The sequence below is a fragment of the Cyclospora cayetanensis genome, unplaced genomic scaffold (assembly GCF_002999335.1).
Source record: "Cyclospora cayetanensis isolate NF1_C8 unplaced genomic scaffold, CcayRef3 CcayRef3_contig_17, whole genome shotgun sequence".
In the NCBI taxonomy this organism is placed as follows: domain Eukaryota; phylum Apicomplexa; class Conoidasida; order Eucoccidiorida; family Eimeriidae; genus Cyclospora; species Cyclospora cayetanensis.
Window position 1 is genome coordinate 265,304 of NW_020312114.1, and position 13,338 is coordinate 278,641.

The 13,338-nt window shown below is 56.7% G+C and overlaps 4 protein-coding genes across 4 annotated transcripts; 2 read left to right on the forward strand and 2 right to left on the reverse strand.

Annotated features, from left to right (window-relative positions):
* Window positions 1-529: 529 nt before the first annotated feature.
* Window positions 530-3,372, reverse strand: LOC34618249. Its single transcript, XM_026337213.1, has 4 exons — window positions 3,292-3,372; window positions 1,434-2,396; window positions 754-1,316; window positions 530-611 (listed from the first exon to the last, which is right to left on the reverse strand). The coding sequence occupies exons 1-4, from the start codon at window positions 3,370-3,372 to the stop codon at window positions 530-532; spliced, it is 1,689 nt and encodes a 562-aa protein (XP_026192998.1).
* Window positions 3,373-3,416: 44 nt separating this feature from the next.
* LOC34624078 lies at window positions 3,417-5,332 on the forward strand. The gene is made up of 3 exons (XM_026337215.1): window positions 3,417-3,537; window positions 3,623-4,640; window positions 4,795-5,332. Exons 1-3 carry the CDS (start codon window positions 3,417-3,419, stop codon window positions 5,330-5,332), a joined length of 1,677 nt encoding a protein of 558 aa, XP_026193000.1.
* Window positions 5,333-5,502: 170 nt separating this feature from the next.
* On the reverse strand, window positions 5,503-6,553 carry LOC34624079 (golgin subfamily A member 6-like protein 22). Its single transcript, XM_022737177.2, has 3 exons — window positions 6,444-6,553; window positions 5,780-6,368; window positions 5,503-5,556 (listed from the first exon to the last, which is right to left on the reverse strand). The coding sequence occupies exons 1-3, from the start codon at window positions 6,551-6,553 to the stop codon at window positions 5,503-5,505; spliced, it is 753 nt and encodes a 250-aa protein (XP_022592241.2).
* Window positions 6,554-8,113: 1,560 nt separating this feature from the next.
* Window positions 8,114-9,319, forward strand: LOC34624080. The gene has a single exon (XM_026337216.1). The coding sequence runs from the start codon at window positions 8,114-8,116 to the stop codon at window positions 9,317-9,319; it is 1,206 nt and encodes a 401-aa protein (XP_026193001.1).
* The last annotated feature ends 4,019 nt before the right edge of the window (window positions 9,320-13,338 follow it).

The following is a 13,338-nucleotide window of genomic DNA, read 5'->3' on the forward strand; positions in this document are numbered from 1 at the left end:
CTACTGCACCCTAGGGAAATTTGGCAGCTTGATCTAGTTACTAGCCCCCCTTCGGGTGGTCCCGTGCTGCCGATCCTCTGGAAGTAGAAGTTACGTCTTGTCGTGCTTACGGAAAGCGGTAAGGAGGGGCAGCGTTTAATGGGATTTTTTCCACTGGGTAGCGGGCCCTTGCGAAGGCGTTAAAAGTGTCAGCTGCGACCACTCTCTAGGAGAGCCAGCCAGAAAGGCCTCCCCAAAATGAATCCTCCTGAAGGGGGCCCCTCTGTGGGCCTCTTCTTCGGAGAAAGACAAACTTAAAACCTGCGTCCGAACTTTTAAGTGGGCCTTACTGGCAAAGGGCCCCTAGTTTCAGCAGACTGCTGCTGCCGCTGAAACTGCAGCCCTCGCAGCAGCAGTGGCCGTGCAGAAAAAGCGTCGATGGAGAGTTGCTGTGTTGCAACCTCTGAGTCAGCCTGCTGAATAGGCTAAAACTCCAAACAACCCACGTGCGGGGTGCGAGCAGGGGCCCCTACAGGGCGAATGACACTTCCTACGACGCGGCTCCAAACAGAAATTCCGGAGAGGGGCCTCCCACATACGCCAGAGGCTCCACAGTACGTCCTGATGCTGCCCTGAGCCGCAGACACACACAGAAATGTCTCACTTCCCTCTCTCCATCCTTAGCAACAGTCACAAGCCATGAGCGCCTCACGCGGGGTTCTCTCGTGACTCTTAGAGAAAAGGGCCCATTTAATTTCTTCGCCGTCTGACTACCTGAAAAGGCGGTCAAACACCGCAAGTCCCTCTTCTCCCCACTGAACAAGCGGCGCAGCGTGCAGCAGCACTACAACCTGCTTTTCTGAGTTTTGCTGCTGCTGCAGAGCCGCTTCTTCCGCGGCGTGAAGGGCAGCAAAGACCTCTCTGGCAGCAGCCGCTGCCGCGAGCTGACAAGCTCTGCTATCCTGCTGCTGCCCAGGACCGCCTAGACAAGGCAAACCCTTGGTGTGTAGAGAAATGTACTGCGCAAAGTGCTGTGAGAGCGACGCAAGGGCGCCATCGCCATCGATCAGCACACACAGCCGTGAACTGTAGCCGAGAGGGGGCCTTTCCCCGACAGTGGGCATCCCTGCAGTATCCAAGAGAGCGAAACAACGAGAGGCGCTCACAAGGAGGAAAGAGGGCACGCATGGGGCGTAATGCGTGAGACAGAGGCCAGGGCTCTCTTGAGGCCTTTCCCCGTCGCCTTCTACGTCTGCTGTCTCTAAAAATCCCCGAGTTAGCCCAGCAGCTCCCTCAGCAGGGGCCTCCTCGGTGGCTCGACGCTCCTCAGGCTCATCCTGGGGCCCCCCCCCCGGGAGCGCCCCCCTGTGGACCTGCGCGTAGTTGATGGCAGGCGCGACGACCACGCAACAGTGCGGGAAGGCGAAAGAGGGGCCCCCTTCGGCGGCTGCTGCTGTCGCGGCTGCAGCCCTCGTGAGCGCCTCATAAATCATCTGCTGGCAAATAAGCCCCCTCCGGAGAACCCTGATTTCCACTCGTGGGAGGCCTTCTTCCGAGGGCCCCTCAAGCAGACTCAGCTTTACCACAGTTGACTCGATCCCGACTGCACAGCACTGGCCGCCGTCTAGAACGGGCAACACATACACGTCGTCGTTCTGCTCGTTCTGCTGCTGCTGCTGCTCCTGCTCCTGCTCCTGCTCCTGCTCCTGCTCCTGCTGAAACTGTTTGTAGACGTGGGAGGCTCGCGTCGGAGAGATTCTTCCGAAACGATTTGCAGAGGGAGCTGCCACAGGGGCCCCCACGGCCGCTAATAGGGCAAGTGCCAAAGGATGGTAAGGAACGCGCACAGCAACGAAGCCCGTCCCTGCTGTAACACTGTCTACAACTCCGACATGGGAGGGGCCCTCTCTAGACTTCAGATCCCCTGCTGGACGGCGCTGCCTCGCAATGATACTGAGGGGCCCTGGCCAGAAGGCCTCTGCGAGAGCCTCGAAGACTTTCTTGAGGGCCCCTTTTCCCTGTGCAGCCCCCTGCGCAGCCTGGAAGCCTGAGGAGCGAGAGGGAGTGCAGGTGGGGGGCGGGGGGGGAGCCGAGGAGGCTTCTTGGAGCTCCAAGTCCACCACCTGCTCCAGCGCTTGCTCGCAAGACAGCACGTGGCATATGAGGGGGTCCGAGGGGGGCCTCCTCTTAAGGGCGAAGATATGAGCCACAGCTTCGGGATTTGAGGTGACGGCTCCCAAGCCATACACCGTTTCCGTGGGAAAGGCCACGCAGCGGCCAGCCCTAAGCTGACGCGCCAAGTGCTGTATCACGGGCTGCGTTGAAAGGCTAAGGAGAGAGGCATGCGAGACAGAGTCGTAGGGCCATGTGCGCCCTCCAGCTGGGCCCTCCTGCCCGCCTCCCGCTCTGAGCAGCGCCTGCAGAGAAGGGCTCTGCGGAGACAGCTGCACCCGAGCATGCAAGTAAGCGGACGTCTGAGGAAGCGCTTCCGTCTGGGCCCCCTTGATGGGGGGGCCCTCGGCTTCCGTGGGGGCTTTGTAGAGTTCGACTCGACACTGAGGAAGCGCCTCTTCTCGGGGGGCCCCTTGCAGGGGGCCTCCAGGAGGAGATCGCGCGTTGGAGGGAAAGGGACGAGACATTGGGCTCGCAGCCCTAGGGGAGCTTCCGTGCAGACAGCGTTCAAGCGTGCAGGATGCACCGCGGGGGGGAAATGACGGCCGAAGTGCGAGCAGAAGTCGCTTGGGAAAGCAGAAGAAGGCGGAGTGAGGGCTATGGGGAAGGCGTTGCTCGACGCGCGAATCGGAGCAGCCTGCTGAAGGCTCAAGAGCGTCGAAGACCACGGACCACGCGTTGGATCTGCCGACACCAATTCGTAGGGACGCATTCAGCAGCGATCTGGGAAGCTCGAGATGGAAGTTCAAGGAAGAAAGAGGTCTCGTCTTTCCAGTGGTAATCCGAAGGGAAGTCGGAAAGGGGGAATAGGGCAGGAGAAAGGGAGCAGGCGCGGATTGCTGGTCATCGAACTGCATCGCGCTGACTCCAGAGGGCCCCCCCACCTACCCGCTGGTGGGGGCCCCTCCCCGCCGGCCGGCTGCAGGGAGAGCGCAGGGGGGTGGGGAGAGGGGGGCTCAACACCACTCAAGGGCCCCTCAGGCACGCCTCGTCTCCTAGAATTCTCCATAATAGGGCCATACAGGGGAAAAGTCAAATCGGCGCCTAGCAGTGTCTGCTCAGGCATTCACGTGCCTGTACACCGCAGCCTGCCATGGCTCACAGGTTCTTCGGTGGGCAAGACAGGACGTGACGTGCGACCTCAACGCGAGAGGCTTGAGTCTTTTCAGCCTTTCTTCTCGTGACTGGCGGTAACTTTTGTCGGGTTGCCTCTGCCTGCATTTCGGCTCAGCCCCCCTCCCTGCCAGTTCCGCCGACTGGCGCCCATGCCACCACCCCTCCGCAGCGGTGCAAGAAAAGTAGCTGCTCCCCTCCCCGCCGCAGATGCCGCGGACTTGGAGTTTCTTGGGCTCTGCATCTGCTCAGAGCCAGTCGCACCGCGAAGGCGCTCGCTCCTCCTCCCTTGCGGCGCGCAGCGCCAGCTACTGCAGCTCAAAGCCTGGGGGGCCCTCATTCCCCAATCCCCGGGCAGCCCGCAGACTCTCGGGCTTTCAGGCAGTCAAGCAGCACGTCCTTGCCTCCTCCGAACCCACGGAAGGCGCTCCAAGGGGCCCCCTGCGGGGGGGCGCTTTGGACCTGACGGAGCAGCTGAGCAACTTGGACGTTAGCGAAGACCCTAAGAGCGCTCGAAGGGCTTTTGGACGCGTTCCTGAGGCTTGTTTTCCCTTTTCTGGAAAGCCAGCACAGCTGCCTGCTCGAAGGGGGCGGGGGGCTGTCTTGGGCGGCTTCTTGGGAGCTCCAGCAAACCGCCTTCCTTCCCCCTGCTCCGCCGCATGCAGCAGAGAACCCTCTGAAGCACCGAGGGCCCCTTCAGTTTCAGGGATTTCTTTGGCTGCATCGCAGCCACACGATGGGGGCCCTATGACTCCCGACTGTATTCATGACCCCTCGCCACGGCGCGCCGACCAGCAGCGCCTCTTTGAAAGCTCGAGGGGGAACGAGGGGGAGGGTGAGATCAGCACTGCCGCCACGTTGCCTGCTGAGGCGTCACAGCAGCAGCTCAGGCAGCAGCGTCTGCAGAATCCAACCGCAGTGCAAGGGGCAAACTTGCATCTGCCACCCTCGAAGTTGGCTCCGGGGGACCTAGTGTTTGCTGGAGGCGAGAAACACGGGGTCTCCTCTTCTTTTTCTGCCCGCATTGGGAGGTGTCTAGACACTCTTTCGTCGGTTTGCCGCTTCTCGCTGAGCGTGTCTCTGGTGGTTGTGGCCAGCGGCTCAGCATGCTTGCTCTTTTATTCCTTGTTAACAGACATTATGCTGCAGGAGCAGCAACGGCAGGCCGAGGCAGCAGCAGCAGCAGCGGCTTGCAGGCAACGCCATCGGGATAATGGATGCGAGACGCTAGACCCCATTCCACCGTATCTCAAGGGACCCTGCGAAGAGTGGCGCGCCTGCCTTCTAGCAGTGCCAGAAAATCACGGCGAAACCACCAAAGTTGCTGCGCAAGTCGTCGCTCAAGTCCTTAACGCATTCTTCCACAGCCTGCACTGGTAGAGCCCATGCATGCCAATCCACAGACTCTGTAGTACAGAGTCTGGGGAGCTGCAGATAACACCTGAGGTGCACGTATCACTCCCTAACCCGCTGCCCTGTCAGCGAAAAAGCGTTATGTGTGGGATTGAGGGCGACGGGGTGTTTCTGCAGGAGGACCATTGTGGCCGTAACCGCTTTCCTCTGGCTCTTGATCTACGCTTACAAGACTCTCCATTATTCTCTTTTTGTGTCTTCTGCTAGGGAACGCACCGGTTGCACCGCTTGTATCAGCAGGGGGGCGCCCATCCCGCCGCAGCTGGGACCCTCTCTGCAGCAGCAGTATGCAGTCGCACTGCAACAGGAGATGCAGCCATATCAGCGGCACATGGTATTGCAGCAAATGGAATATGAAAGGGAAGTGATGCGACAACAGATTTTGCGAGGCAGCGCCCCTCAGCTGCTGCTGCAGAGTTTGGGAAGACAGGACGCCATGCAGCGCGAGCTGGCTTACATATTGAGTGCAGAAAAGCACCAGCCGCAGCCTTTGCACTGCTCGCACTCAAACAGCGGCATCTCTACGGGGGAAGGAAGGCCTGGGTTTTTCAGGACGCTCCTGGGCAGCTGTTTGTTCAAGTTCCTTGTCGTCCTGTGGGTAGCATACGCTTGCGTCGTGGGCTCCATGTACGCCATCAAGCAGAGGCTTATTTAGCAGCATCCCATGAAAGCTAACCAACCTAGAAAGCCAATAGCCCCACTGAGATATGGGAGACATCAAAGTGACCTTTTTTGCTTCCTAGTTGCGGGAAGCATGAGCCGGAGGCTTTTCATGTACTGCACACACTGTGGACGCGAAGCTCTCCGTAAAATCGGCATGTTTTTCTAAGCCTTGCAGTCCTCAGTACCGGCGCCAGCAAAGGGGCAGCCGGATGCAGTCTAGGGAACACTAATAACTGGGTCATGAGTTTGCGGGAAGGAATTTCAAGGGTGTAACAACCAGTGCACTGCAAGTTGTGTTGGAAAAAAAAGTATCTGCAGCGGCACCCCGCTGCCCCGAAATCTCTCGGGCCACTTCAAGTATACTTTCACATGTAACCAGGCAGGAGACATTGGCATGTTGCTGCAGCCAATACCTAATGCCTTTGTACATCTCTTCTACGAGTTCGCTGCAGAAAGCGGGACCTAGATGATATTTTGAGCTCGATACGCCTATTTTTGCTTTCCTTTTACCTTCCGCACTTTCCTCTCGGGCATCTGCTGCCTCTTCATCCTCTAATTCCTTTTGCTTCTCCTTCTCTACAAGTTTTTGGATTTCTTTCTCCTCCTTGTTGGCTTCACGGATTGCTTCTTTATGGTGCTGTCTCGCGGATTCCACCTCTGCCTCTTCCTTGTGGAGTTCAGCTTCCGCTGCTTGTATTGTAGACTCTGCCCTATGCTGCTGCTCGATGGCTTTTTCTTCTTCTTCCTGCAGTGCGCTGAGTTCCTCTTGAACTTTTTCCGCTATGTGCTCTTTCGCCTTCGCATGGCGCAGCCTCTCTTCATCTATTTGCTTCTCAGTTGCTTCTACTTTCTCCTCGGTTTCTTGCAACTTGGAGTCGAGCTCTGCCAGCTTCCCTGAGAAGTGCCCTGCATGAGCCTTTTCGTGAGATTCAAAGGCCTTAGCCTTTGATTTCAGCATTTCATGGCCGTTACGGGCATTCCGCTTGGCTTGGCGCTTAATTGCATCCGAAATAACGCGCACAGCCTCCCTGAAAAGTGCAAGATGAGAGCGATCTGCCTGCAACCAATAAGGGAACAGCGCGTATTTAAATCAAAGAACGTACGCATACGGGTCATCTTCTTCTACAATGACGGGCAAGGCTGAAAGCGAGCTGCTATTGTAGTCGGTTAGTTCAGGCGCGTGCCGCAAGGAAGTGCATTGCTGTATTCCCATGAGAAGAAGGGAAATCCAGCAGGAAATGCTATCAGCTATCAAAAAGGGCTTCATAGCTTAAATGGAATCGTTTTTAGCGTTCCATCACAGGTATTTGGGGAGTCGGTTTGTGGCGGAAGGCCTGAACTTGCACCTTCTGAACATAATGGGCTCTCCGCTAAAAGGGTGCAGGTACACCGTACATTGGCGGGACGTCCTAGCTGGAAAAGTTCATAAACAAATCAGCACATGTCGCTTCCACTTTAATTTCAGACTTGATGCAAGAAAATTTTAAATTGAGAGCTTCCGATTCCGCTCCCCTACTCATTCCTAAGTCAACAAAAGTTCAGAATCTCGTTCTTTTGCGTTATACAAGTTTGTGCGTTCCTTCTATAGAATAGTTGGGTATAATCGGGTCCTATGCAATGGCTTATCCTTGTGCAATTCCGGAGGTTTGCAAGACATACACGCCAGGGTAAGTATTCCAGTTCTTGTGGTGTTTCTTCCAAGATCTAACGAGATACGCTCTGCAGCATAAACAGGGCCTAAAAGTTTCTATAAATGATTCTAGTAAGCTAGGCCATGTCGCGCGATACTTCCTTACTTGCAAAGAGCCTAGAAACACCATACATATGACCAGGATATTTTACGCAAGGCGTAAGTTGCACAGACTCGGGTCTGGTGATCAAGGAACTGCGATAATGCAACGGAAAGTAAAGCGCAGTATGCCCCCTAGATCAGTGTATGATCTTTCCAGCAGAATTCATGTATGAAAACGTAGATATCGAGATGCGCTAGCGGAATCGCAAAGTTGCACTTCAGCGCTCGTGCGGCATTGGGACGACGAGCAGCGGTACGTGTTTCCGGTAGATTTGTTCGATGAGTGATGATCATGGTTCATTAATGTGTTGTCTCTTTTCACTATATAAACCTTGCTTTCTTTGCCTCAACTTCGAGTGGACAGCCGCTTTCGGAGAAGCGGGTATTGCGACATAAGCGTCACTGAGAGGAGAAAAGCGGGAGGCGGCGGGTCAGAGTTCGGCAGCCAGCATGCTTGGGAATTGAAATGAGTGCCTCCTGGGGCAGACGAGCATATCAAGCCATAATATACAATTTCCTAAATATCGACCCCCTATTTCTCCCATCTAGATGCTTGCTCGTGCCCCCGCCGTGGGACCTAGCCGTCAATTATTCTGGCGTCCTTCCTCCGCCGTCCTAACGCCGCTTCACGCACATTGCCCATTCCTCGATTTCTGAGGTGCCTCGAATAGTGCGCAACACTCCAAACCCTGCGCAGCCCTCCGATCCAAACCGTCCCTGCGAAGTACCTTCCCTAGTGCACTGCCATCAACCGGAGCCGGCGTGCTGGCCTTCACTGCAAGCACTACACGGAGAAAGCCTGGGGCTTTCTTAGAGCTCACGACTGTGCAACTCTCTCCGACTAGTTAGAGCTCCTCTTGCACAAGCCGGCTGCCTCGCTACTGCCAATGCTCACTCCTTAAGACCACCACAGGATACTTGCCCACGCGCCCCTTCCGCCTACTTCCCCATGCACCCTCAGGAGGCCCCCTGCGTCTTCCAATGAGTGCTGAGAAGGCTTTAGAGGTCTACCCGCCTCCCGGGAAATCCTCCACGCACTCGCTGCCTCCAGCGGGGGACGATGGCGCCTCGGCTCTGGCGAAAGCGTTTGCCGCTCGAGCCAGCGCACCCCCTTCACCCCCCTTAAACCCCTCTCACAGTGTCCAATCTGTATCTTCACCGGAAAAGAATCCGGAAAACTGCTGCCGCAAAGGCGAGGTGGAGACCCCTGTCGACGCCTCCAAGCAGCCTCCTTCCCTCACGTCCTGCTCTTCTGTTGAACCCTCAACCGCTGCCCAGCATCCCCCCCCCGCTTCGAGCGCGAGTCGGAGGCAATTTCATACTCCCCCCGACCAAGAGGAGGCCTGCGAGCACCCATTCTCTGGAGAATTCGATGAACTGCCTCTGATGCTCCTGCGATCCTCGTGCGAGTCCGCATCCACGGGAGGCCCTTGTGTGACTCCACCGGCATCAGCGCAGCCCCCCGTAGGGGAGGAGTGGCGTCAGGGCGTCTCGGCATGTGTGGCGGCTGCTTTTAGAGATTTGCAAGGCAGCATGCATCTCAGGACCAGCAACAGCAGAGCCATGAGGATCGGCCTTGAGGAAGCCCTGCATGTGGAAAACTCTCTCGAAATGGTAGGGTCCTTGCCGGCTTCCCCCAGGAGGCATGCGAAGGAGAAAGCAGAGCGAAAGGGCGCCAATGCAGGCGCAAAGGCGTTAGGTAGGTCTGTGTCGGCGACTCCTTCAGACAGCCCTTCAGCAGGTCCTCCTGGGGGTTCCACGGATGCAGGAGTCAAAGGCCTCCCCGCAAGGGCGTCTTCAGGTTCTCAGCGGGAGCAGACAGACCATAATACTTCAGATGAGGAGATCCTTGAAGGGGGGGCTCTAGAGACTAAAGACGACCTCCAGACGGAGTTTCTGTCTGCCTACGCGATCTCGGCTCATCGGGTGGCTGCAATTGCAGAGGCAGCAGAAGCAGCCGCGGAGGAGGGGGCCGCTGCTGCAGCGACGGTCAAACTTAAAGCGGCAGCAATGCCGCGATCTAGCACCTCGTGTCTCTCTACAGCGTCTTTGCGGCAAGCTGGCGCTGCGGGCAGCGGGCATGCAACTCCCCAAAGCCCTCCAGTTCAAGGGCCTGTTGCGAACCCTCGCCCTGTAGACTCCCCGGCACAAGCGAGTCCGTGCAGGCCTTTGAATACCACCGTCTAGTGCAGTTTGTCTTGTAGTAGCCTCTGCGATCAGAAGAAGAGCCCTCTGAAGGGCCTTGCGCATTTGACGCGCGTACTTTCTTGCCTCGGGTAGAGGGCCAAGCCATGCGGGGGATGGCAGGAGCAGCCAGCTAAAAGCACAGACTTCCGTTTCTCTGTGTTGTGTCGTGTGCAGCCTCCGCCTGGTCGCGCGGTGTCACTGCCAATCCCGAGCCGAAACAACAACTCAAGAAACGTAGGCATTCAAAAGGGAGATTAAATAGTCAAGAGAACAGGGGGCCAAGCGCTCTGTAGGCCGTCGACTTAGGCCTGAGCTTTTCTGAGTGTGCTCTCGGATTGAGTGGTATGCTATGGGTGCTGCAGAATGGACCCGCAACATCTTCCGGAGGCAAGGCAGTGCTGCTCAGGCTTCCAGTCAATGCGCTGAATCATTAGGGCATTCTATTAGCACGTGTATGAGCACGTAAGCCACGGCCCTGGAAAATCGTATTTTCGACTTCAAAGCTGCAAACTCTTAGATATGATCCCTGGCCAAACGCGCAGGCGAAGCGACACACACGGCTTGGGGGGTCAGAAATTGCCTGCACCTGCCAAATCTGCTACGATTGCTGCTGCATGGGAGGTTGGGGTGCTGCTCTTCTTCAGGGTGACGCAGAGCAACAAACCGGGATTGGGTGATGGAGGCCGTGCGAATGTGGTGAGCAGCCTCACTGCTGCAAATCCGTTTTTAAAGGCCCTTCGTTTAGAGGGATTGGGGCTTGTCTCGCCTAAAAAGCGCGTTTCAACCTGCGTGCTCGAAAATGCGCATTCGCAGCCGGGAGTGTTCCCAGTGCCTGTGAGGGGCCGCAGCCTGAAGAATGCCCAGGCTCTCTCGCCGGTTTGGTGCCTGCGCGAAGTCGAAACGGGTATGCGTCGAAAGGGAGCGGAGAGCCAAGAATAGAGGAGCGCTCCAATTCTTTAATCGTGCTGCTGCGCCGCCCACGCTGCGGCAGGGGTGGGGGACGAGTTTCTCGGGCGTAGCGAGCGTCGGGTCGGCCTCGCGCTTGCTTTTGCATCGTTTGTGTGAGCTGGTGCGGGCATGCTGTGATCCTTAGGAGATAGAGCAGCCCTCTGGTCGGCGACTATATCTCCCAAAGGCGAGTGGCTTGCAGCAGGAGGACAGACGGGAGTCGTTTTCTTATGGGCAGTACCGGGACCTCGCGGCGCAAGGGGCAGCCACCGGACCCCTGGCAACTCCGGCGCGTGTGCCAAGGAAACTAGGGGATACGGCGCTCAGCAGGCGGCCGAAGGGGGCCCTTTAAAAGGGGGGCCTCTCAAAGGGGGGCCTCTCAAAGAAGGCCCTCTCAAAGGGGGGCCTCTCAAAGAAGGCCCTCTCAAAGGGGGGCCTCTAGAGGCGACCGGGGACCCTTCGTCGGCGGCTGGAGTCGCTCCGAATTCGGGGGCAGGGGCCCCTGCATGTGAGGGGGGGGGGGCCCCTCGGCCGGGGGCCCCCTCGGGAGGCGCTGGCTGCGGAGGCGCCCCAGGAAGTTGGTTCATTAGGGACCGCCCCGATTTGTGTCTAACTGGCCATGGGGCCTCCGTGATTCTGCTGTCTTGGGCCCCCACGGTGAAGCTCTCGTTGCTGCTTTCCGCCTCGTTGGATAAGACTGTGCGGCTGTGGAGGCCGTCCAAAAGCCTTAGCGCCATTGCCGTCTTGCGGTGTACAGACTGGCCGACCAGTGCATCGTTTCACCCCGTATTCAAGGTAGTCACGCGCACGCCCGACAAGCCCTAGACACGCGCTAAACACACACGCCCTAGCTCTCCAAGTTCACCGCCGCATAGACGCGGAAATTCGTCTGTCGTGCTTCGTCGTCTCGTCCTCAGGACGTCGTTTTCACGGGGTGCCTAGATGCCACGATTCAAGTCTGGCGGCTCCTCTCCACGCGGTCAGCAGGAGCTCCCAGGGGGGCCCCCGAGCAGTTTGAATCCCGCATTGTGGAGTATCTCAAGGTTCCAGAGCTCGTCACTGCGCTGTCTATTTCACCCAAGTGGGCCTGGAAGCTGCTACTATACGCTTGGGGGGCGGGGAGGGGCTGAAAGAGAGGAGCGACTTGCTTCGAGCTGAGGAGAGTTGAGGGGCTGTTGAGGGGCTTCAGCTGCCCGTTCGCGGAGGGTGTTGCCTAGAGTGCAGGCTGCAGACTTGGGCTTGGGGGAGGGGGTGTTTCGAGATCGACGATTGGTGCTCTTCTGCGGTTTGGGCGCAGCGGCGGCATATTGGCCGTTGGATTTCGAAATGGCAGCATCTCCTTTTACGACGCGAGGGTTCGTTTTACGGCTTCCTCAGGCCGCCTACACTCCGCCGCACTTACGGGTGCCTTCCCTCAGGGGTGAAGGAAGGCTCAGCGTCCTGACCCCCTTGCTGCTTACCTGCACGGTTCACGGCTTCCTGTGTGTTCTCAGACGCTCAAATTTCGGTCGGAGGTCGACTGCAAGAACAGGAAGGGCAAGTTCGCCAAAGGAAGGAAGGTAGGGGGGCGTTGGGGGATTTTCAGAGCTGGCTGCTGCATGCATTTGGCGTCCTCTTGAGGCTTTTCTGCTCCTTCTGGACCTTATACCTACCATGCCTATATACATATATATATATATATATACATATATATATATACATATATATATACATATATATATATATATACATATATATATATACATATATATATATATACATGTATATATATGTACATATGCATTTGCATATAAATCTATGCCTTTTCGAGCCCGTATTGCGGGCCTGCGGCTTTGAGATGTACCGTTCCTGTCTAGGGGCTTGCCGTCTCTCAGGTTACGAGCTTGGAGTGGCTTCCCGATGGTTCATGTCTCTGCGTTGCCACCAACGACTCCCGCATCCGCATCTTTGACGTGCCAGTAAGGCCAAGGCTCTTCTGTACCCAGTAGCTCTCATTAGCAGCAACGCTCGGTTTGTGGACGCTAAATGCTGATGGCAATATTTTTCTCTCGAGCGCTTTTTCGCTCCCCACGATTCGTAGGGGGAAGTTCGAACCTTCTTTCGACGTGTGTGAGCCTGGCACGTGTGCGTGAACACAGAGCCTGACGTGTATTTATAAGTTCAAAGGCCACGTTAATTCCCAGATCATGCTGAAAGCGAGCTACACGTAAGTCGGCTCGCAACGGGATAGCGTTCAGGGCAACCCATGCAAAAGGGCGTAGTAGAAGTATGTGTGTATATATATATATTTATAAATAGATCGCCGTGGTTATAAAGCGGCGTTAGGACCGCTCCAAGCGCTTCATGCGCTTTAGTGCTCTACTTTCAATACGCTTTAAGCCTATTTACGCACTGGCTGTTGTCTTCCTCTCTGCTTGCAGACTCAACGGCTTGGGAGTTCTGTGCGGTAGCGAGTTTGGACGCGTTTGTTACTGGAAGGTTGCAGGTTCTCAGGGGGAAACGATCCCAACCAGGTGGGCAAGCGGAGAGGGATGTGCCGTGAGGGGAGTTGGCGTGGGGGGAGGAGCGATGTTTTTTACGCTTCTTTCATGCCAGTGTGTGAATATTTTCCTGCCAAGCGTCCTTTGCCGGTGTGTCTCTCTAGCTCCTGACTGGCCTCCCTTCTACACCTTCATGCGCGTTCCTGCGCCTGCTCCCGTCAGATTCTGCGAGTCTTGATCGTGGTGTGGCTGTGAGAGAGTTCTCATGTGTGGAGTCATGGCCTAAGGGTGTGTGGTGGCGTGTGCTGCTGCAGATCTCGGCTGTCTTCTTGGAAGAGAGTCACAAACACGTCGATGGAAGATTTTAAGGGTGACTGCCCACCACGTGGCGTCGGGAGAGTCAAGGAGTTGGGAGACGGGGGAGAAAGAGGGGGAGAAAGGGTTGGAAAGACAGGAGGGGTTTGAGATTCAGGATTCCGTGCCTGTCCGCTCACTTGCGTGAAGTGTGTATGTATGCTGCATGGCATTTCCTCAGCATTTGACGAGCTTCTGACGTTTGCTGTTGTTGCGCCTTCGACGTTTGCCTCGTCT

Coding starts and splice junctions, on each gene's coding strand:
- LOC34624080 (XM_026337216.1), top strand. CDS start 8,114: ATGAGTGCTGAGAAGGCTTTAGAGGTCTACCCGCCTCCCGGGAAATCC.
- LOC34618249 (XM_026337213.1), bottom strand. CDS start 3,372: ATGCAGGCAGAGGCAACCCGACAAAAGTTACCGCCAGTCACGAGAAGA. Junction 2,397..3,291: donor CTCAAGCCTCTCGCGTTGAG/GTCGCACGTCAC, acceptor CCTTCTCTGCAG/GCGCTGCTCAGAGCGGGAGG. Junction 612..753: donor GTGTTTGACCGCCTTTTCAG/GTAGTCAGACGG, acceptor TCTGCGGCTCAG/GGCAGCATCAGGACGTACTG.
- LOC34624079 (XM_022737177.2), bottom strand. CDS start 6,553: ATGGGAATACAGCAATGCACTTCCTTGCGGCACGCGCCTGAACTAACC. Junction 6,369..6,443: donor GAAGAAGATGACCCGTATGC/GTACGTTCTTTG, acceptor TGCACTTTTCAG/GGAGGCTGTGCGCGTTATTT. Junction 5,557..5,779: donor CCGCTTTCTGCAGCGAACTC/GTAGAAGAGATG, acceptor AGTGTTCCCTAG/ACTGCATCCGGCTGCCCCTT.
- LOC34624078 (XM_026337215.1), top strand. CDS start 3,417: ATGCCACCACCCCTCCGCAGCGGTGCAAGAAAAGTAGCTGCTCCCCTC. Junction 3,538..3,622: donor GCCAGTCGCACCGCGAAGGC/GCTCGCTCCTCC, acceptor ATCCCCGGGCAG/CCCGCAGACTCTCGGGCTTT. Junction 4,641..4,794: donor TTCTTCCACAGCCTGCACTG/GTAGAGCCCATG, acceptor GTGTTTCTGCAG/GAGGACCATTGTGGCCGTAA.